Source organism: Planococcus citri, chromosome 2 (genome assembly GCF_950023065.1).
Source record: "Planococcus citri chromosome 2, ihPlaCitr1.1, whole genome shotgun sequence".
NCBI classification, from domain to species: Eukaryota; Metazoa; Arthropoda; class Insecta; order Hemiptera; family Pseudococcidae; genus Planococcus; species Planococcus citri.
In genome coordinates, this window is record NC_088678.1 from 56,715,826 (window position 1) to 56,740,543 (window position 24,718).

General features: G+C 33.6%; 1 protein-coding gene across 2 annotated transcripts in view; it reads left to right on the forward strand.

Moving 5' to 3' along the window:
* dpr12 (defective proboscis extension response 12) overlaps positions 1 to 24,718 on the forward strand; it is a 433,627-nt gene that overhangs the window by 404,211 nt on the left and 4,698 nt on the right. For both annotated transcript variants that reach the window (XM_065351525.1, XM_065351524.1), the window contains 2 exons: positions 10,199 to 10,336; positions 10,494 to 10,707. In XM_065351525.1, the coding sequence (XP_065207597.1) occupies positions 10,199 to 10,336; positions 10,494 to 10,707 (352 nt within the window). The remainder of the gene's footprint in view (positions 1 to 10,198; positions 10,337 to 10,493; positions 10,708 to 24,718) is intronic.

The window sequence follows — 24,718 nt, forward strand, 5'->3', positions numbered from 1 at the left end:
TCCACTCTTCGTGTAACCTATTTACAAAATCGTGAAAAAAAATACTCGTACACATACCTACTACAGTCGATGTTGGTACGCGACGGTAAAATACAAACAGTTTATTTGAATTTGTACGGGATGTATTTTCAGTAATATTTAACAATGTCGGTGTGCGTATAAATTTTTTTCAATAGGTAAAGGGTACCATATTGGTAGGTAATGTTTTATAGCAACATCATGCACGATTGATGAATCAAGTAAATTGAAAAATAATCATTTTTTTTTTTTGCTAGTCCTAATACGTAATTTACTCCAGATAGGTACGTTGTACGTGACGATTTTAATAATAAAAAAAAAAGTATACAGCTCAATACTTGGGTGTGGGTTGAATTTTTTGAATAAAATTAGGCTAAAAATCATTTCAAAGTTGAAAAGATGCTGCGAAAACTGAACACGAATTTGATATATCTCATTTCAACGGAAACGAAAAAGTATTTTAGAGCATATTTTTCACCAGAAATGTAATCGAATCGTCAAAATTAAATGTGACATTCGAGCGAAAAAACGTTGATGTCTGCGTGAGTAAATTATATGCGTTTGTAAATAACCATTTCCCTCTGTATTTTTATTCTCTCTTCAACAGATATGATCTAATTTGCGAAATAAATCTTATAATGTATGGAAATGAAAACATCACGATGGTTTCAAATTTCTTAATATTTTTCAATATTTATACACGCGTATTTGCCGATCATGTATTTCAAAAGGTTTATTTACTCAAGATTATACCGTTCGACGATTTTTTCCTCGTGTGTGAACTATTTCAAAAGTATTCGATGGTTTTCATATCCTTAATGGACGTTGATTGCTTAAATAACGGAGCTGCAGAAGGAAGAGGAGATGATTGAATAAATTTTGATAGTGTGTAAACTTTGATGCATTTTTCTGAAATTTTTATCAAAGTTCTTGTAGTATTATAGGTATGGAAGAATCAAACATCCCCCCTCACCCCAAAAAAATCGCTCAACATACCTAGAAATTTGGACTAAACTATACCTAACCAATTGAGAGAAAATTGATTGGATCTGTAAAAAAAGATTTTTCAACTAAAAAAATGTATACTGGCCAACTCGAATTTAACTATTTCTGGACATTACAAAACTTCAAATGCAATTTTTTATTTCTCCAGAATTTTAAAATTTCTTCAGAAAGAGTGAAAATCAATTTTGGGAGCTAAAAAATCCAGTTATGGCTTATATTCAACCTGTTGACTGTTTGAAGGGTTCGTCCATATTTTAAAAACTTGAAACAAATTCCTTACAAAATTTTTGATTTTTAAATGTTTTTCCTAAGGATGCTGATTGAAAAAAATGAGGTTTGTCTGAAAATAGGCCCAAATTTGGATGTAAACCCGGTTTTGGCAGTCCAAATTAATTTCCATGCCATTTGGAGGGATTCAAAAATTCTGGAGAAATCAGAAATCGTGCCATAGGCTTCAGAATAGCTCAAAACTGTAAAATTCAGTTTTTTAAAAAAATATAAATTACTAAAAAAGGCCAATTTTGAGTTTTTAAAAAGTCGAAAAATCAATTTAGGCAGCTTGGAATTTCAGTGGTGGAAGTTTCAAACCATGTTCTTTCCCAAAATCTTCATCTTGTTTGAATCGAAGGTGAACATTTCGACTCTCAAATGTTTTTTTTGAAAGGAGATTCAATTAGGTCTGATCAGATCTCATTCAAACAAAGCTGATCAGATCTACATATGTAATTATACCTACCTAACTGAACAGATCCAAGATCTAGACAGTTTCAAATGGGTCTGGCTAAATCAGACAATAAGGTCAATAACTGATATATTTTTACCTAATCTGATTAAATTTGATCATTTGCCTCTGAAACTTAAGGTGTTATGATGGTTTTACCTTGACAAATTTGTGGGTCAATATTTCAAGGACTTAGCAGAACTAATCTGAGATAATCTCTGCTGTACTTGAAACATTTCAGTCATAAGTTGAGTATATTCTTAAAAATTCGTTGTATGTTTTCTAATGTCTATTCCAGACAAAGAACTACCAACCATCAGATCTCTCAGCACTATTATCACATATACGCAAACGGAATTATTTCGTTACGATTGCGTGTTAAAACACGAGAACAACCTCTTGGCAAAAAAATTAACCCTTAATATGTGCTCAAGAGGGCCATTCCGATCGTAAATTCCGCAACGAAATGAGAAAAACGTGTCCAAGAGACACTGAGAAAACTCAACTCTAAAAACGTAGACGAAAACGCAATACAACGAAAACGTCTAGAAATATAATTGAATAAATGGTAAAGTTAACGTACTCGCGAACAGTACTTTGGTATTATTTAATTGAAAGTACACTGAACCGGCCAAACACACTGAGCGTCAAACGAGATGAGGAATTCTTGTATGTAGGTACTAGGTAGGTACCATATAACCGAAAAAATACCTAAGAAATATCAGCCGTCATAAAAGACACGACCGACCAAATGCGTACGTTGCTTTAGTTTTTTTCCTTTCTTTCTTTTAGCACACCGCGTAATCAGGCCACACCAACATGAAAAACCTCGAGAGTTTTCCTTTCAACTTAAAAGGAACAATAAATAGTTTTTAATTACCTTTCGCCGGCTCGTTGCTAGTTTTCCAATTATTTAGTTCTCCCATCTCTAGTTCCTTTTGGCAATGCTTTTTTTTGCTCTTCGTTCTTCTGTCTTTCTTTCTCCCTCTCTGTCTTTTTACTAGACCCCAGTGTGTTTCTTTATACGTGCAGCATCTTTTTCTTCTATACTATGAGCTTATAAGCTTTGAAGTTCTTTTTTTTGTCGAAAATTTGTCTACGGAATTTTTTCATTTCCGTCAAAGTAATTCGGCTTCTTTCTTTTGTACTCGTAACGTTGAAAATGTTTTTGCTATTTTCAATACATGAAAAAAAAAATGACGACAGCGAGCTAAACCCATCCGTAAATTGGTATCCGATATTTTGCGAGTAATTTCACGCTTTTGCCTCAGCTTCATCGTGCTTACTACCATCTTGCTTTGCCTTTATACATGTACTAAAATACTTGCGATATTTTTAATAAATTTTATAAACTTGGCACGTTGTTTTTCTGTAAATTTTCCAGTGGAATTTATCAACCTTCTTTATTCGACGTCGCGAGATGTAAACCTTTTCCAGCAGATATTCAATTTTCGAAATAAGCAAAAGAAAAAACAATAAACAAAGGCGGTTTCAATTTGACACACGTTCAGGTACTATAATACGAGTAGGTACCTACAATCGTGTGCACCAAAGTACTTGCTCGCTGCGATTCTAAAACGAGTATCCGCGATTGTTTTAATTTGCGTCATCCCGGAAAAACGAAAAAAAGTTTTCGAATTTTAATTAAATCTATCCGTTGATTTACATCGAAAATTTCTCCTTGAAATACGAATATAAATCAAACAAATTAATAATTCAATATTTCCGAAAAAGGTGAAAGAAAATGATGGCTTATTAAATTATAATTCGTTATTGAAAATAAATTAGAAATTAGGACGTAATTTATAACCAACCAATGTTTTCTATTTGAACCTTCTTTTCGTGTCTTTCTTTCTGAAATCAAAACCTTAATTATTTACCAAGATTCTTTCCATTTTCGACGTAGGTAAGTATCGATAAAATACGTATAATTAATAAAAACTTGAAAAATAAAAAAATCGAGTTTTAATGCGAACGTATTTCAGGAAAGATGCTGAAAAGAGAACCTCTTGAAGTGTCTGCCTTCCATTTAAACGGGATCGTGATTTTTGAGAAGATCACGGTCTGAAAGCACCTTAACCAAAATTTCAACCCAAATTAATTTTTCGATTTTTGATGAATTTTTCAGAAGTTAAAATTGATCGCTTTCGGTGGTCATTGTTTTTTAAAAAATGGAAGACTTGGTAAAAATTATAGAAATTAGTCTTGAAATGAATAAACCCCTCCCCCGCGCTGAATCCGAATTTCGTCGTTTCTGGGCATTCTAGTAAGCTTTTCAATTTCTTCAATGCTTTTAAATTTCTAAAAAAAAAAAAAAAAAAAAAAAAAAAAGGAAATACGTACCTAACTGTGAGCAGCTAAAAATTGAGTTTCGACTTACTTTCGATCTTTTTTTTTGTGGGGGGAGTGGGGTTATAATTGCAGGATTATTACATCCGTGAAGAAAGGAGTTTAGATTTGGTTTATTAGGTTGGTGTTTTTAGTAGGGTTATGAATGTTTAAACATTAAGAGTTTTTCATCTGAATTTAGGCTAATTTCATGTTTTGAAGGAAAAAACTCAAAAATTCAAAATGTTTTCTGGTGTTATAGAAATTTTTGAAATTTGTACGAATGGAAATAGTGATGATTTAAATCAAGCTTTTCGATGGCGATTCAGTTTGGGATTTTTTGTGATTTCAAATTGATTTTTGTGGAATAATTTTTGGATTCTTTGGGAAGGTAATTTTGAATAAAGTTTTTGGCAGTGATTTAGAATTTGATTTTCCAGCAAGGGAAGGACTTTTCTGAGATGATTTTAAATGCATTTTTTTATGATCTCAGACGCGTTTCATCGTAGAGATTCAGTTATTTACTTACAACCTTATATACGCGTAGAATCATTTTTTTAGTGGCGATTCAGTTTGAGATTTGCCCGAGATGATTTCAAATGAATTTTTTTCAGTGTATAAATAAATTTTTTATAACTTGAATAATTTTTGTGATGTTTAGGATAAATTTTTCGGTGGTGATTTGGAATTTAATTTTTTTAAATTCAGTTTAGAATTTTTTCATGGTGGTTTTAAATGAAAATGTTGTTTACGATTATTGCGATGATTACAAATGAACTTTTTCACAAGCTTACTTTATTTCTTTCTGATTTACTTTACCTAAGTAGAAAATAAATTTTAAGATAGTGATTTTGAATTCTATTTTTTTTATTCAGTTTAAAATTTGTTTTGTGTTTTCAAACAAATGTTTTTGTAGTGGCGATTTCTACGATTATTTTTTAATGAACGAGTCAAAATTAATTTTTGCACGATGATTTTCAGATTTTTAATGAGTTTTTTAGTGTCGATTTTTTTTTGAGTGATCGCAAATAAAGTTTGATTTTTGTGGTTTAAAATGCATTTTTTTGTGATGACTTAGAATAGACTTTTCAGGACATCTCAATTTGGAATTTTTCTACGATTTTGAACGCATGTTCTTGTAGTCTTGATTTCAAATAATTTTTTCAGGAAAAAACTAGACTAGGTTGATTTTTTGTCCCCCCGAAGAAATTATTAAAAACCTGAATTTTTAAATTAATTTTTTTCAACGTTAGTTACACCTAAGTATAAATTTGAAATACTTCTCCCAGTAGCTAAGATATACCTATCTTTGTACGAGGCCGAAAAGGACTTCTGTGCATAATAAAGAATTGAAATTAGTAAACACTCATTTTCAAGCCCATAAAACTGTTGAATTTTTCAACCTTCAACAAAATCAAAATTTTTTCTTCACATTTCCGCAATCCTTCTTCTGTTTAATACAAGACATGAAATTAAATTTGTTCATTAAATTTATTCGAGCACAAATTTCAACAGGGTTAAGAATACCGCAAACCAAGTTATTCGAAAATTTACATAATCGAATTACAATATGTAGAAAAGTTTTCTTACGCATACGATTGATAATTCATTTTTCTGCTATAAGCGGATAATTTTTGCCAGTTAGTTTCATTAAAGAGGAATTTTCAACTTTGGTGAAATCCAATTTTACCCACTTCAACGTCTGCAAAGCGCACCGTACGGTAACTTTTTTTCACTCTTGTTCTCTGCACTATCTATAGCATTAACTTTCCTCTATAGGTACGTACATTTGGTTTATTGGAAGAAAACCATAATAATTCGTCGTTTTAGCGAATGCACATCGACTATATCGTAAAATAGAAACACATCCGGTACAGCAGATTGATTTCAGATGTATTAATTTTTTTTCCTTTCCATAACCACGAAAAAGATGTGCACACAGTGTGTGCGCGATGAGAGAGCTGCTTGGCAAAAACGTATATCATTATTAGCACATAAATCGAAACACATCTTTGCACTCAACGTGTCGAGGATAATTTTCACAACATCGGAAAGTAAAACCCTCGAAAGAGAAAAATCCTTATTATTTGTCAAGCTCAGTCGATGTAATTTTGAATATCTCAACCGCTCTAATAAAACAAGATAAAGAGCGGTATGACGGAGAAAAAAAAGCAAAGAAAAAACTACCGTGTGAAATAATATTACCTACTCAAAAGTACACCAGATACGACTCCGGTATTAAAATTTTTCAAGCCGTGAAAAAGAAGTACGATGGCGAGAAATATAAATATTCGCTTCGTGAATAGAATAAGAGTGTGCGATTGCGGCGTTGATAAGATGTCCTTTTTTTTATGGTCGTATTACTCTGGTGAATACCTTATAGTCTTCTCTCTTTAATAGTTCGTCGAGTAGTACAGTCTCGCGTTTCGAAATTATTTGGCCTGTGCGTTGAAAGCCAACCACCAGCGCTTGGCACATTAACCATTTCGGCGAAATGATTTTTTTTTAACCGCTTGTGCTTTAGGAAAAAAAAGTTTAAACTTAATTTTCTTAAAGAGAATTTCTATTCCTGTCTTTCTCTCTTTGTATGTGTACAAGCTTTCTAAACCTTTGAAATAGGATCACGTGACTTAATTAAAGTACTCGCTAAGGAGAGACTTAAAAAGGCTTAAATTAGCAAACTGAAACGAACCGATACGCTTCTAAACCGAATATAGTTACAGATTTTCCAAAAGTGTCAGTCTGTTTGAGACTTTAAATTGGCGGAAAAGGAGAAACAAGATAACCGAATTATACGTTCGCCCAATTAAAAAGTTAATCGATTTCGGTGCTTTTTTCTTCAATTCCAACGGGAATGTCGAAATCGATTCTGTTTCTAACCGTATCTACTCAACCTCCCCCTCGCCTTCTGGTTCGCTCACTCTAGCCATATTATGCTGAATGAGAAATTGTATTATACGTTGAAAAAATTAATTTATTCGTCGCGTTGTCTTATTTACTCGAGTTCGAGATAAATTAGTCGATACTATTCCTATCATCCAATCTTATCGGTGCTTATAGAAGCAAAAGCATATTTATTACACCGAGAGATGCAGCAATTCAACAACCCTGGATACAAATTACTCCGAAGCTATACTGTAGATACGCTTACGTGTTTTTAAAAATGAAGGCACAGAAATTCAAATTCTTCTGATTCGTTATAAAGTAGTTTAGTTGCATAAGTTTTCAACTGATCATACTTACAGGTATTTTAGTCATTAATCGTACAACTCAAATGGTGATTTGCATAGTCCAACTCATCGAAAAAAATATTTAAAAAAATGATAAGTAAATTAGCGCCTGGAACCCCACCGTAGGCAACCTATACAGCATAAAGTCCAGCCTTGACCTTGACGTGATTTCATCACGAATGAAATCAAATTGTGTTTGTATGTAACTTTACACATCGCAAAATTTACGACTGTCAGACATTTTTTTAGCCTTTTCGCAACGTGTCTGTCTACACATAACGAAATAAATTTAATTATTTCCTTTAGACTTTTCAGGTGTATGAAAATTATTCACGTATAAACACGTTTGAAGAATAAATTCGTCCAGAGATGAGAGATGTCATTTACTACACATTTGCGTAATGAGAAAAATATTCTTTCGCACAAAAAGGGACATTTCGTGGTTTCAAAAACGCCTCGAGACGTGTTGTCGAGTGTCTTATTCACGCTACCTACGAACAAAAGTAGGTATAATCAAAGCTCCATACACGCTCTTCACACGATTTCATCCTTCAGTTGTTAGGCTTACTGCAATGTACCCAGAGTGGGATTCCTTGTTTTTTTAATTAAGATGTGCGCATTGTTTTTATTAGCTCGATATGCAGTAACTTACCTACTTGAATTTTGGGCAATTGTCAATAATTAGCGAGTTGATACAAATATTCAACTGTAGATATAAAAATATCTTTTTTTTAAATTTAAATTTTGGATAAAAGTTCTTGAATTTTTTTGAGAAAGGAGTAAAAGCCAGACTTACATTCCTGCAATTATTGGTTCTATTGCTTATGGTGACAACAAGGTAACAAAACTTCGAATTAAATTATTGATTTTCATTTTTTTGGTATTGGATTTTGGATTCTTGGCTCAAAAGTAGGTAGATAATATTATTCAAATATTTTTGCTGCAGAAGGTTTTGTTTTTGGCGCTGAATTAATATTTTATTTGAATAAGGTTCAATGATGCTTCCTAACATTCACCTTTTTTCTGACTGGTTCTGGTCCTTTCAGTTCGTATTGATTTCCATTGAATTTTAATTCTTAGAACAAATTTTCATTAATATTTTTGTACCTAGTCAAAAAATTTTATGGTTTTATTGAACAATTTTGAAAAATGAACTATTCGACATATTTGTACTCACTTAATGTACTTAGGAATTGAAGGCTAAGTTTGATGATAGCCTATAAGAAGTTGATAAAGTGAGCTAATCAATAATGAATTAAATTTTTGAGAAAAATTAAGTGAGGAGTACTTACCTATTCCCATTGAACCCCCCCCCCCCTCAGAAAAATCGCGAATTAGTTCTTGTGGTTTCCGATTAGGCGATTACCAGTAATTTCTGAGTCAAAATTACCAAACATCAGTAATTTAAAGTTGTGAAAAATTACCTGTAATTTACCAAGTAATTTACTAAAAATTACCTGTAACTTACCAAGTGATTTACTAAAAATTACCTGTAATTTACCAAGTAATTTACTAAAAATTACCTGTAATTTACCAAAAATTACCGGTAATTTTCTGAGTTACCGAAAATTACCAGTAAGTAATTACTGAGGTGGAGTTACCAAAAATTTCCAGTAAAATAGAGTTAAAGTTTGAAATTACCAAAAATTACCAGTAAAACAAACTAATAATTTACCAAAAATCATCAGTATCCAGTAGTAGGTATCCAGTAATTTACCAAAAATCATCAGTATCCAGTAATTTACCAAAAATTATCATTAATTTCTTTTACCAAGAATTATTTTATTTACTAGAACTCAGGTAGGTACCGGTCATTTATCAGTTTTTTCAAGATTTTTTAACGTCTGACTTAATAGAAAGAATATTCTGATTAGTAAACATCCTGAATAGTAATATGAACACTTGAACAGTCCTGGACGAATCACTTAGAATTATAGAAAGCTACAGAGGAGCAATCTATACCTACTTGTATCAAGCCTCTTGGTGATACAATGTTGAAATTACTAAGCGATTTTATAATTTCCTCGTGTAAGTAAACATATCTAATTCAACTCCTTCGTTTTGAGCAGACTTGAGACATGAGGGGGGAGCGTGTCTGATTTTTTTTGAGGTCCACGAAGGGTCACTCAGGGCTCTAAAAAATTAGCTCAAAGCTTCAGTACGTTGTATCAACTCCTGACATGATTATGACGCTCCATAACGTATTTTTTGTTCTTCTTTCCGCTTTTTCCCTCCAGAGCTTGGCCTCAATTTTGAGGTTAGGCAACCATAAGTACACAAACTCAAGATGTGTTTCCTATGTCACCGATGAAAGGAGCTTTCTTTCAGACAAGACATCCCGCATATTATAAATTATTTTGGACGATACGTGCCTAAGAATCCATTGAAGAACATTTTCATTCTTAAATGTACCCTTGAAAGAATAAAAAAAAAGAATTTTATTCGCTAGACCAGTAGTAGCATCATTTGCTATAAAATCTATAATACTTTGTCACCCTGTTACATTTTTGATTCGTATAAGTATATACATTTCATAATAAATAATAACAGGACTATAAAGACAAATCGTAAAATTTTCAACCATATTTCTTTTACGGTTTATTTCCATAAATGGTACAGTGCGCGAAATTCGATTGTTAGATGCGTTTTATAGTCGCGTTTTAAAATGCTACACCGAGACGTTGCCATTTAAATTTTATTGTCTACCGTAGTGCAATAAAAATACAAAATGTTTGTTGATTTTATAAACCATTGGATTATTACTGTACTTGGCGAATTTATTCTTACTCTACTGTGCTCGTTTTCTTTATGTGCCTACCGTACAATATAGCATAGGTAAAAAAGATCCCTATGAGAGTGAAATTTCATTCTTTTTTTTTGGTTTTTCTGTTCACAGGTATCGACAGGCACTGGAATCATGTCGCATTTTGTAAATTTAAATATAGTCGTACCAGAAGCGTTTATCATAGGAGCTCCTACTGACCACCATGTAGATCTAGGCAGTCCGATACATTTAATCTGCGTTATAGAAAAGGTAAGTAACTGCTCGTACATGCATACAATATGCGTGTGTGCAAAGCACCCATATATTCGCGGCATTCGATTTATTATCTAAACTTTATAACCGCGGTGAGCTGTTTTTAAATAATTTTCTGCCATAAATAACAAAACTATACCGGTAACATTTTCAGAGCACACAACCACCGCAATACGTATTTTGGTACCATAATTCTAAAATGATTAATTACGACACGTCTCGAGGAGGCATTACGGTGGAAACGGATCCAAGTCCACGTACCCAAAGCAAGCTCGCAATACTTGACGCTACGGAGGCAGACAGTGGGAACTATACGTGTTCCGCTCCTAATACATTAGCTGCTTCAATTTTAGTTTTTGTATCGGAAGGTGAGTAAAATGATATTTTTTTACCATTAGTTTATACCTAAGTACTATTCTTGCGATATATTCAAGTTGGGGAAAAAACCTCCCACCAAACTGCGATGAGGTGGAAAAAAAATGCGACAAACGTCAAAACTGAAACTGGTAATAAATATTTGTCGAAAGGATTACTCGTTTTGAGATAATACACAGTGTGTAGAAAAAAAAATACATCTACTATCGATTTCTATCGATATTGATGCTATATTTCGTTGAGTCGAGAAAAAAAAGAGAGTAAAATAAAGAACGACGAACAGTTTCAGAAATAGTAGGCGTGAGTGGAAATATTCAATGAAAAATAAAGTGAAATACGCTTTAATGCATCGCTCGTTTGCTTTTGTTTCGTAATCGCAAAAAAATAATATGTTCCGGACGTATACGACAACTAAGAATAAAAAAGGATTTTGATAGGAAAAAAAATAGAAAGAAAGAAACGAAAAAAGAGTTTAGAGATAAACTAAACGTTATGACAAATAAGGGTATAGAAATAGGACTATTAAAGGGAGACTACGGAGAGGATAATTCACTCCCTAGCTACTGATGACGTTTATTTGTTCGGCTCCCGGCTCAGTTTGGAAATTTTTTTATCGAGAGGCGGAGCATTTTCGCGTTAAAACTGCTTTCAAAAAATAATACCTATCGTGTTGGCGAGAATGAAAAAAAAAAATCAGAATTAGGAACATTATAGAGGTAATTAAGAGCGAAGATGTTAATTTTAAGTATGGTGATGATCGAGGATTCGTTGATATAAAATTAGCCTACATAGAAAGTGGGTGTTGATAGTTTGAATATTACGAGTACTTTTTAAAAGATTGTTTTGGGGGTTGTTGCTCGAGTAATTTGTTATCGCAGGTTTTTATCATCTTGAGGTCATTTCCTTATTTTTTAATTGTTTTTTTTTTCTAAAATTTCATCAGACTTTCTGCAAATTTGTTTGTGGTGTTTTAAAGAGTGCAAACGGAGGATTCAACATTGCTCTCAAAACTGAGCATTTCTCAGTGAAACGTGACCTTTCATTATGAGTAGGTACCTATCTTATTTGATATATTCTAACCTCACTGGATTACGATTTTTTTTAAAAAACCTGAATAGAACTCTTTGATATACCTATGGGATGAAGATCACTACGTAATACCTATCTTGCTGTTTTAGACTCGTGTTTTCATTTTTCTGAAGGAATCGCCCAGAAACCAAAATTTTGAGGTCTTTGGACTCATGTGTGTCCCACAATTTTGCAATTGGGCACAGTGACGGTGAAAAGAGAGTAAATTCTTGATGAAAACTGTATACTTATGAGAGAGGTGGATTCAAGGGGATTATTGAAATATAGAACCCCCTCCCCCATATTTTGAAAATTTGAATTCGCTGGCAAAATTATACCACCTTAATTTGCAGACAAAATCATGAATCTATCCACAAAATTAAACTAATGCTGTGTGTTTCTTGAATTGTAAGTAAATTTTAGAATGCTTTTGCAGCCGCTTCGCTCAAACCAGTTTAGTTCTCTTCTCCAAATTAAGAGTTTTGAGAACCCATATTGATCAAAATTGAAAAACGTTATGATCAGGAAAACCTATTTCTTTCAATAAAATCGATGCTGTTTAATTTACTTGAAAAATGGTAAATTTTCTAAATAAAGGTTTTTCCTCGCTCAGAAAAATTTCAGTAATACTATGTACACCTAATTTTGATTTTCGACGCTAAAACGACATGTTGCTCCTTCTCCTCCCCAAAAAACCAAGACTCCGATCCAACGCTGACCATGGTTCAAAATAAGAGCTCGCAAAATTATTGTATGTACATGGCTCGACTCGGCTCTCGCTGTCACTGATTGGGCAGCTATAAATGTTGCCAGATTCACCAAGCAGTTACCACGTTAAATTAATTTTTGACTTGGTGAGTTGGTAGTGAGAGTCTGTCACCAAACAGTCGCCACAAAGGTTTCTATCTGATAACGAATTGTTGGTGAAGTACTCACCAGAATGTCCCCACAGCTCTTCAAAAAAATTTATGACTGTATCTTGGTGACTTTTGGTGAGTCATTCATCACCAACAATTCACCAATACATAGAGAATTCTCATTTGACTGTCTGGTGAATTCTAGGTGACAGATTCACTGAGCAGTAACTATGTAATAAGTGATTAATTTTGTACCTGCCAACTTTTGGGAATCCTTGTTACTTTTGGAGAGTCAGTCACCAAGAAGTCACCAAAACCTAAAAAATTCTTATTTGACTGTCTGGCAGTGATCATATGTGATTGATTTTGTACCTAGTGACTTCACGTGAATCTTGGTGACTTTTGTTGAATCTTTCACCAAAAAATCACCAAAACATAGAAAAATCGTATTTGACGTTCTGGTGACTTCCTGGTGAATCTTAGTGACTCTTGGTGAGTGAGTCAACAAGAAGTCACTAGAACTTAACAAATTCCTATTTCACTGACTGGTGACTTCCAGGTGACAGATTCACCAAGCAGTGATTATATTTGATCGATTTTGTACCTGGTGACTTCTGGCGAATCTTGGTGACTTTTGGTGAGTCAGTCACCAAGAAGGTGCACCAGAACCTAGAAAATTCCTATTCGACAGTCTGGTGATTTCTTGGTGACAGATTCACCGCGCTGTGATCATATGTGATCGATTTTGTAGTTGGTGACTTCTGGTGAATCATAGTGACTTTTGTTGAATCTTTCATCAAAAAGTCACCAAAACCTAAAAAATTCCTATTCGACTGTCTGGTGACTTCTTGGTGACTGATTCGCTATTTGGTGACCATATGTGATCAATTTTGTACTTGGTGACTTTTGGTGAATCCAGGTAGCTTTTGGTGAGTAGTCACCAAGAAGTCACTAGACAGTCGAATAGGATTTTTTTAGGTTTTGGTGATTTCTTGATGACCGTTTCACCAAACGGTCTGCATTTTTTATGTGAACGATTTTATACTTGGTGAATTTTGGTGACAGATTCACAAAACTGTGACCACGTGTAAATAATTTTAACTTTGGTGAGTTTGAGGGGTTTTCTTGATTGAAAAAAAAGTAGGGGAGGCGTACGGCATAAAAATTATTGGAAAATTTTTTACTCTACTAGTTTTGGGGAAAAAATCCAGAGGACGTTTCCGGGGCTATAACTGTGGAAGGGGGTGATACATATGAAGACAGTCACCATTTTTGGACTCATCGTAAAATGCTAACATACTTTAATGGGTCATACGGCTAATTGAGTAAAACATTTGGAAGTTGAAATTGAGAAAAATAAGTGCTGAATACTTGAGTGAATGAATAGCTTTGATGCAAGTCAATTGTGACGAATGAGTTGTGATGCAAGTGCATACCTTACCATAATAGATGAGAAATACCAAAAAATTGCATTTTGATGACCCTCTCCAATGACGATTAAGCGAGTATCCGGCAAAAAATGTTGTACTTTCGACATCGGAGAACAGTGGATAACATTTTTTGTTCTCCCCTCCCGTCAGAAAATATTCCTTTTTAACCTCCTTCCATCATACGTGCAGACGGAAATTTTTTCGACATTTTTACTCATGCTGAACAAGTAGTAATTTACCCACATTTTGCCATATAATTTTTTTATAATCTCGAAAAAAGTTTGATGAAATCGTTGCTTGAATCAACCCAGATCATCGATCCATGCTGACTGAGTAAATCTTGATCACTCCATGCTCTCCATCGCAGATAATAAAATACGTCTTCGGTGAAAAAAATCAAACAATTTGCGATACCGTATAACGTACATCGAAATGGTATAGAGGTATAGCAGCGTTACTAAAACGACAAACCTGGCCGTAAAAATTTCATCGCCGCGTTCAATAAATTGCCTAGCTCGTAAATTACAATCTCCTCCAGGACTGTTATCGTTTTTCATCTATGAGGCGAAAAAAGCGAAAGAGAAAAAAACCGCGGCCGCTTAAATTTCCATACACACGCATAGACCTACTACAGGTGTACCATACTATAGGTACAGTGTGCGCATTCCAAACCAAGTTCGTATGCTTACCTACTCTATACCTATACAATATATAGGCGTACCATAGGTGTAGGTATACATACAAGTATAGGAAAACGTGCAAAATAACCTTTCTCCATTCCAGTCGTTTCCTATACTCGAGCAATATATATACTTTTGTTTTTCGCGCATAGGAAATACATTTGTTTCCTGCAAACATCGTTGTGTGTCTCTCTTTACCCCCTCGGTTGTACCATTTGAGCGCATATACTGCTCCTCTACTCTATACAGTACATATAACTTATATGTATGTATATAGCGCACAGTACTAAAATCGTACCGTCGAGAAAAGTTGCAAACAGAATAGAAAGTTGAGCCGAAATGCTTCTAGAACGTTTATCCATTTGCGGAAATTATTAAGGGTCATCATAAACTTTACTAGCGCTCGGCAAAACGCTCCGAAACCACTGAAAATGTACAAAGGCCCGTAAATGCGGCATTTTTAACCACCAAACGGGGGTTTTGCCGAAAATTTATGAATGTTGAAATATTTCTCAACGAAAAAAGGTAGTTTTAATATGCGGTGTGAAATTTTTGGATTTAATACTTGGCAAATGTACAAAAATTAAGGAGTTATACCCGCGCGTACATTTACACAGCTAGCCATCCAAAATGCCATACACTGAGCTATATATAATATAGAAACAGAAAGTAAAAAGACGAGAAAACAAATTATTTAAATTTTTTACGAGTAGCATACGTACGTATAATATACGTATATTCGCGAACACATTCATAAAAAATACCAATGTTTCGAATAGATACACCGCAAGCTGGTGTTTTTTCTACTACAGGAGGAGGAGGAGGAGGGAGAGGGAGGGGGGTAATGTGGAGGATTTTTGGCGAAAAGTTACCTCTTATGGTACGTGGTGTTGGCCATATTCCTTATTAGTCGCGTATACTCGTACGTACCTAGCTAAATTTTTTTCCTCGACGTAGTATACGAAAAATATATATAAACGCGAGAAAGAGAAAAACTTTACGATGCTTTTTGCTCTTGAATTTCAACAAAAATGGAATATGATAACGATCCGACAACACACAACGAAAAACGTTCGAGTTTTTGAAATAAGGTCAAAACAGCACCAGCCAAAAGTAGAATTAATGTTACTTAGTTATATAAAGTAGAGATAGAGTATAGGTATAAGAGTAGCTGGGTACACACAAAACGTAGGTGGAGGTGGCCAGCCCCCCAATTGGGAGAATAATACGTACTTTAATTTTATACCTAACGTGCAACTTTTCGTAGATGTTAGTTAGGAGGTACTTCAATGAAATATGATAAAAGAAAGGAAAATTAATTCCGAATGTTAATAAATACCATCTCCGAAGTATTTATCATTAATAATAACAGTTGAACGTTTAACGCGGAAGGCGATACTATGCGCTCTATGCTTCTTGTTATATTATACTGTATAGTAAAGTATCGCGATTTCGGCAAAACATTACCTTTCGCACGATTCCTCAGGGTGTAGTAAAATAGTTTCCAGTTTATCGGTAATTCTCGAATTAACCGACTATCTTTGCCGAATAAAGCTTATCTAATTAAAATCCAAATATTCGATGATGGCGAATCGTTAAAATAGTATACTACCTACACCAGGAGGCTCTCAATATACTGAGGAGGTTTAGATAGAAGCAAAGCCGAAAGATATACGAGCGTAATCCGTAGTGACCATTCGAGAACAAATTTCCATCGATTCACAAGACATACTACTGGTGGGTATTCTGGGAGAGGGGGGATGAACGGATGATGGTGAATTTCGAAATGAAAAAACATTCGACTTCGCCGTAGATAAAATATTGTAATTCGACGCAAATCCGTTTCACGCTTTGGCAAATTTACAAAATATTCGAAAAAATCTTAATTTATTCGCGACGTCTTTCTTCTCTTATTCGATTAATACAAATTCTAAATTATATTTTCTCTGCCAAAATTATTAAAATATAAGATATCGAATTCGAATCCATCTCGACGGTTTCTTAATTACGATGATAATTTCATTCGCGTCAAGTACCTACGAGTATAATGATGAACCACGAGTTCGAGGCACGATGGGAAAAAAAAAGTCAAGATAGGATCTATTCTATACAGATTGATAGGTAGGTAAACTTTTCGAGGCGGTAGGTACATGGTTGAAATTCAGCCACGACAACGATATGTTTTAGGTACCACTGTAATAAGCGCGCTATAGTACTTGTGATGCAAAGTATAGTAGTGTAATATTTAAAACGGTAAAAGCTCACGGTTTTGCGATTTAAATGGTGTTTTGGCATTGGTATTGTGTAATTTTGTTCGATTGTCGTTAATTTTAACTTTCAACGGTTAGCGTTAATGGGACTTTTCGTTTACATTAGGAAATCGATTCGGGTTTAAATTGATTAATTAAAAGTATTCGTTGGTTATTCAGTTAAATACTCGTACTTTATGGTTTGTGTGGCAATAGTTAGTGATGCTGTGGAAAAATTTTCAATTTCTTCTGATGTGTAAGTTATATACGTTAATTTGGCTGGCTGCAGCTCGAAGTCCAGATGTTTATACTAGTATTTCGTTTCGTTTTTTTCTCTCATATATTTATTCTGTGATAAGTAAAAAGAAAGTTCAAAAATTGCACAGATTCGAACTTCTTCCTTCAAAATAGTAATTTTGATCGCCAGCTTTCAAATTTTATTCTGCAATTAGATGCTATACTGTTTACTCTAAACTGTCAAAATTTACCATTATTTACCACAAATTTTCGAACATTTCCACGATTCATCAAGTTAATGGAATTACCGTATTTTACCATCATGCTCTCGAAATTATCGTGTGTATACTTACTTACCTACATACCATCAAATTTTGAAAATTACCGTAATTTACCATCGATTTATAAAAATCTTCGCTTTTAAGCTAATTAATGTAAACTTACAATAATTTCCCAAAAGATGAAATGGTACTCGATCAGGTTTGAAGAAATCTTAACCAATCAAAACTCTAATCTGGTTAGATTTGGTCTGATCAATTTGGATTCAGGGAATGTCTAGATCTGGTATGATCCATTCAGATTTAAAATTCGTAAAAATGAGCTAATTTATGCGTTAATTAATGAAATTTTGGGAATGGCACGTGACCAATTTCACATCAAACTCGAATCAAAACTTTTTGGATGTATAAGACCTCACAAGGGAGACATCTCAACTAGCACAATATTGTTTAAACCGGACCAAAAGAAATCGATAGATAACCCCAAAATGCACCACCAGCCAACATTTCAGACGCTGAAAATCAATTTTGTAAATTCGAAGGGTCAAAAATGAGGGAAAAAACCAAAATCTGACAAAATTAACCTAGAAAGCTGAAATTTGGTTTGTACTGCATTTTTTAGCTCTCAAATCGATTGATGATCATTTCGAATTGTTCTGAAGCCTCCAGCAAATTTTCGAATTTTCCAGTTTTCGAAAAACACACACTTTTAGGTAAATTGGGTGAAATTGAAATTCGGACACCTATAAACTCGGATTTACCATCTTTATTAACATTTCGATCAACTTTTGGACACATATATTTAAAATCTTGCTGTGTCGATTCAAATCTATTATCTCCAGTGATTATTTTTGGAGAAAAAAATGAAAGTAAATTGAAATCCGCTGGAGACACCAGGAGTGATTTAAAACATGTCACCAAACGTTTCCAGAGAGCCATAAAAATAGACTACAAACTTTTCTGCTTTTTTCGTTAACACGTTCGCAAGTGCTGACTTTTCCATTTTTTTTCAAACTTATCACTGAAGAAAATTTTGGATTTGAACCGGCATAAAATATATTTTGAAAATGAATGTCTAAAGCGATCGAATGGATCACAAAGAGGGTAAATTCAAGTGTATAGGGGCTGAATTTCATTTTCACTCTACTTACAGTGTTTTTTCAAAAACAGGAGAATACAAAAATCTGTTAGAAGATGCAAATTTGTTCGAAACCATCACCAATCAACTAGGGAGGTCGAAAATAGAGTACAAACCTTTCAGTAGGGTGCGTCATGTTACATTTTTTTTGAAATTTTAAGGTCTTACCCGCTAATGTTGTTCCTTTAGACGAAAAAATGACACCATAAAATTTTTGTTGAAAAATATTAATATTTAGAGGTCGCGCACAAGTGTTGAATGTTGAGAGCTGCGAGCGCGCGCAAGCACAACACTTCCCACGACGGCTCCGCGGGAAACGCAACGTAACGTACCGGGGTTGATTTTGCGCAACTATAACGAGAGCGGCATCTCCACCACAACTTATCAAGTGATACTATCTTTCTTGGATTTACAAAACAACTATAAAAAAATATTGATCATGATTTTTTGGCTCTAGAATTCATTTTAACCAAAATTATGGAATTCAGAAACTGAAACATTCCATTTTTACTAAGTAACGGCTTTAAAATGTATATTAGTCGATAAAACATCAACTTGAATTGCTAAATCGTATCAAATATTCACATTTCAACGTAAATTTATCCCATAAATTTTTTTCCTGCAATTGCTGATCAGAATAATACATAAAACCTCAAATTCATACTTTTTTCTTTATTTTTCAAAACTTTCATATTTCCACCTACAATGAGCTTCGGAATTGAAAAATTGTTATTGAATCCACATAAATAACATCTTAGAAACCCTACCAGGGACTAGACTTACTTAACATGCATTGTAAAGGGGGTAACGTTTTGTAAAACTGCTCCAATCTTGCTAGGGAACGCAACGCTGTAATCCCCGCCGCGCAACCGTGGGAAGTTTTCGCTTGACGCGCTCATACATTCTCAACATTCAACTCTTGTGCGCGACCTCTAAATATAATTTTTTTGATCTGAAATTTTGTACGTAGTATTTTTTGACCAAATGGAACACTTTTAGGGGGTAAGCTACCCCAATTTTTAAAAAAAGTGTTTTCTATTGTTCTTTTGACGCACCCTACCTTTCAGCTTTCTATGTCCATCTGGTAAAATTTTAATTTTTTAATATTTTTGGCCCGAATTTGAATTTTAAAAATTTCCCAACAATCTAAAAATGAATTTCAACCCTTGAAACTTTGTTTGGTGGTGTATTTTGGGGTCGTCTATCGATTCTTGTCTGTCCAGTTCAAAAAATTTTGTACCAGAATACTTCATCTTCTTGTCAGTGTTTCTCCAGAACTTTTTAATTTTGGAAACAAGTTGAAAAATTATGAAAATGTAGTCTGGTGTGTCAAATGTGTCGATTTTGATGGATTTTATAACGTTGAGTTCCAATGAAACTCCATTTCTTTTAAATTCAAGATGTCACCTTCATAGTCTCTTGATGTTTTTTTTTTTGAATTCTACCTATCTCAAATTAAGGGTTCTTGTGCCCTCAGTGGCGTAGCCAGGGGGGGCGAAGGGGGCCATGGCCTCCCCCTTGCGAGCAAAAATGTGAAAGGAAACATGCAAAAATGGACGTTTTTTTGTTATTCGGACCCATTTTTTCTAAAAATTTTCGCTCTCGCTTCGCTCCAGCAATAATTTTGCCTTCATTTTCAAGATATCACCACACCTCACGATAAGTTTCCAGAAAATTACCCCTTATTTCGATTTTTCATCCCTAAAAATCTGGTTTTGCCCCCTCCTTGAGAAAATCCTGGCTACGCCACTGTGTGCCCTCGAGTTAAAATGAGGTTTGAGAAAGTGTTCTCTGTAATTCTTTAACTTTTCAAAATATGTAGTAGCTTTCAATGAGTAAATGAGATGTGATAAACGTAGAATAGAAATATTTCAAGAGTTATAACTGTTGAGTTTCCCATTTCGAAACTTCAAGATATTTTTCGATAAGCCCGAGTTCTTCTCAGTAAGCCTAAAGTGGCTCTCAAAATCCAATGTAATGATCTAGATAGAAGATTCGCCGAGTCGTGGTTGCTAATCGCACATTTCAAGATTTTGAAACGTTTTTTTTTTGTTTTGGAAAAATTGGGCTTAAATATCCCCCACTTTTTTTTGACTCATATCGAGGTGCGGAACCATAACCCATTTTTTTCAAAAATAGGATTTTTGCAGTTTCTGATGTGTTTGGTCCATGCAAAGCAACCTGCATGAAAATGGCCAAAAACTTGGAAAAACATTTCGATTATTTGAAGTTGGCAATATTGACCAAGAAACTGGCACCACCGCGTTCAAAAATATTTGCAGTTTCAGGTATGATCTTTCAATATTTTGGCATAATTAATGCAAAATATTTTCGAAGAAAAAATTTTCAAAACACGAATTAATCCAATAATAAGGGATTCTCAAATTTTCAACCGCTCAGTAGAACCCTAAAACTGGTCTTGGTTTTTGACGGCATGGCATAGATCGACACAGACTCTCAAATACTTTCATTTGAGACTTGGCCTTTTTTTCCAAAACAGGTTGGGGAGGGGCAGAGCGAAAAAACCACGATTTTTTCAAAAATTTTCCCTCTTTGAGAGCCCATATTTCACCACCAGGAGCACCTCCGCTACCTCTGAGACTAAAATATGTATCGTCAATGTCAGTAAATGATTTATATGTATTTTGAAAATGAAAATAATTCAAATAGAGTAAAAATTGATAAATTCAGGGTAGAGAAAACTTGCGTAGGCTTGTAGGTACCTATCTAACAGCAGATTGATTTTGACATTAATATTAGTGGAGCAATTCATGTTGAGTAGGTATATAGGGAATTGTAAGTATAATACGAGTAATACATAAGCCCATGTACTACATGATATAACCTCGTACACGAGCATACAGTAGGCTATCATTTTTTTGACTCGTTAAAACGATTTGAATGTAAGCCCTTAGCTATTATAAAAATTAAATAAAAACCTCTATGAATTTTTTATTTAAAAAAGTAAAAAAAAAAAAAATAAAGCGTAGGATTCTCAACGTTGCGTATTCAAGTAAGACGAATTTTCTAGTCGTAAATTACTTAAATTCATTTCCACTTGGTGTTTTAATTAATGTCGTGTTTTTTAACATAATGGAGAAAATTTTTCGTTCGACGTAAATAATTTTATATTTTGTTGCGAATAATTCAAAAGATATTTGATTAATGATGGAAAAAGGAAGGATTTTTTTCTTGGTGTGTTGTTCGTTTTAACGTCGAAAGATTAAATATAAAAAAGAGCTAGGGTATTTTCATCGGCAAAAAAAAAATACCTACCTACCTAAAATTGGCCGTATAGTCGTTGTTTGCTAATTTCGCGTAGTGATTTCATTTTTGTGATGTCGAAATTGAAACACTCGAATGTAAAGAATGTAAATTAAACTCGTTGGCAGAATTATTTTTCGGCATTTATTCATATTTTTTCATTCACATACTTTGAGCTGAAATTTTTGACATATTTTCACGTCGGCGTATGACGATGAGGTGCTTTTTTTGCCAATAAAATTGACGAAAGAAAATTTAATTTCAACCTTTGTTCTTGATGAAATGATAGCATGTAGCTGAATATGGAATTTTATATTATTTTTGAAAAGCAAAGTTATTATAATAATGAATGAAAAAAGATGATGGCTGATGAGGAGTGAATGTACCTACTTTAAAAAAATTGCGAATATTTGTGATGAAAATTTACAATCTAGTTACCAAATTTCTCTCAAAATAGACCCACATGATCACATTTTTGCTGACTTTGAAGTGGCAAATAATCCTCTCGCCCCACATTAAGCTTACTGGATGCCATCTAAACTTCAAAGAACGTCTACTCGAGTTCATTGAAGTGTCAAGATGAATATCAAGAATAGTTCGTAATTTTTCTTGTCTCTGATAGCAGTTTTATGGCTCGGTTTGTCACTTTTTCAGCTGAAATCAAATTTTCGACTTCTTTTAATCTCCTATATCGGTCTAATTCTGGTCATTTCACCTCAAAAATTGAAACAGTTTCTTTTTGATTTTGTTTTCCCCCCTCTTAACATTGAAAAAGTTCATGGGTTAAAGTTTCTTACTCAAAAAACTTCCAACAACACGACTCCGCAAACCAGGAAGCTCTAGGATGACTCGCTGTTTTTTGGCACGACTTCCAAAACTTTATAAATAATAATATTACGAATAGGCCATCTTGTAAACCTAGATCTGTAGGTAGAGAGAGAACTTGAGTAGAATTGGAATTAAAACGCAAAGTAAGGGAAAACTATAATATGTAAGCAGTTGAATTTATGGAGGAAAATCGACACGTTTTTCAAGGACTATACAAAGAAGGCAATGTGCACGCTCGGCTGAACAATAAAATATGGAAATAAATAATTGATACTACGATGATAAGGCAAAAGTTTGTACAAATGTGTAATAGAAGCGTGAACGAAATTCGTAAAACTGAGCCGACGACTAGAGTCCTTGAATTGAACGCTGCGCCGCGTACTACTAATTTGAAGACAGAAAGTTTCCGCTGTAGAGGGCGGTAGGTATTGTATAATACGTTTGAAAGGAACAAGAAAATGTATAAAATTTAACAAATGAACCAAGACATCAGAAAATAAAGCGTTATTAACCCATTTACCTGATGTTGAACTTGGGTATTCTCGAGACACTCGCTACATGAGAAATTTTACTCCGATGTAGTGCTAAAGAAAACGTTAAAGAAATGAACTACGAGAAAAAAACAAGAAAATTCTAACAACGAAAGTTGTAAAAGTAAGAAAATTGTTAAGAAGACTAGAATATCGCGTTAAAAAAAAAAAAAAAAAAAAAACTTCCACAATAAAGCATCCGCTTATTATTTTTCTCACATATTAACAAAGAAAAGCTTCCTCTTTGTTTTCTGGTAGTGGGTTTTTTCTGCTCAGTTTCTCTTTCATTTTTTTCGGCAGTAAATGCGTTTTTTCGACTTGTTTGGCCGTTAATAACTTTGAAAAAGAATCTTTGTTGCGTATAATATCATAAAGAGACATGCAAAGTTTTGCACAATGTGTACCCTCTTAATAGTTGTTTGCAAAACTAAAAAAGTTTTCATATTTAAAAAAAGCTCCTAAAATCTTTTTAAACTTTTCTAGCTCATATCTTTTTCAAAAAACATGTAAATTATTATATTGTATAAACGAAAAAAATAAAAAAAGCGGTCATTATATTTTATTAAAAAAGAAATTTTTAATCGAAGTTTTCACATTTGATGGTCCAGTTTTGAAATGAAAGATGAATTTCTCACAAAATTTGGAGGTTTTTTTTTTCTATCAAAAGGCACAACTGATTTTTTTGAATTTTGAGGTAGGTACCTACCTATGTGAAAATTTTTCTGCAAAATAGGTATGTATGTACCTGGGTACTACTTACCTAACTTGATGAGATTGTTTCTGGTTTACTTGAAATTGACATATGTCATAATTTATTTACAGAAACATGTTAGTAGGTGCGGTTAATTGAGTTTTATTTTTAAATTGAAACAGATAGGTACTTACAGTATTCATTCAGAATTTAATTAATGACCCAAGATATTGAGATTTCTAATTTAGCGTTTTTCTTTCGTTTTGTTTTCCGTCTTAGTTGTTGGCTTTTATATTGAATTAATTTAGATTTGGTTATATTTTCATTATTTGTTTCGCTTCGAACGATGCACTTAGTATTTTGTACAATCAATTTATTTGAGTATACTTTCAATGATTTGAAAATACTTTACTTTTTCTTTCGCTATAACTTTTCTTTCATTCCCTTTTATTCACTCACTATAAGAGCATATTCATCCTCATAGTTGTATTCTATTAAAACATTTCCCACTTGAATTCGAATCCGAGGATTAAAAATTTAACATTTTTTGTTTTGAAGAATGTAACGTTTGAAAATCAAATTCAATTATGTACCGTCCTGATCACGCAATGATGAAAAATGCTGTGTTATTTTCCAATAAAAGAATTGCGAAAAATTTTCTCAAGTCCGCTTCACAAAATAATTTTTACAGTCACAGTTTTACTCGCTCAACTGTTTTTGAATTGCACATAATGCATGTATCAATTTTTGGAAA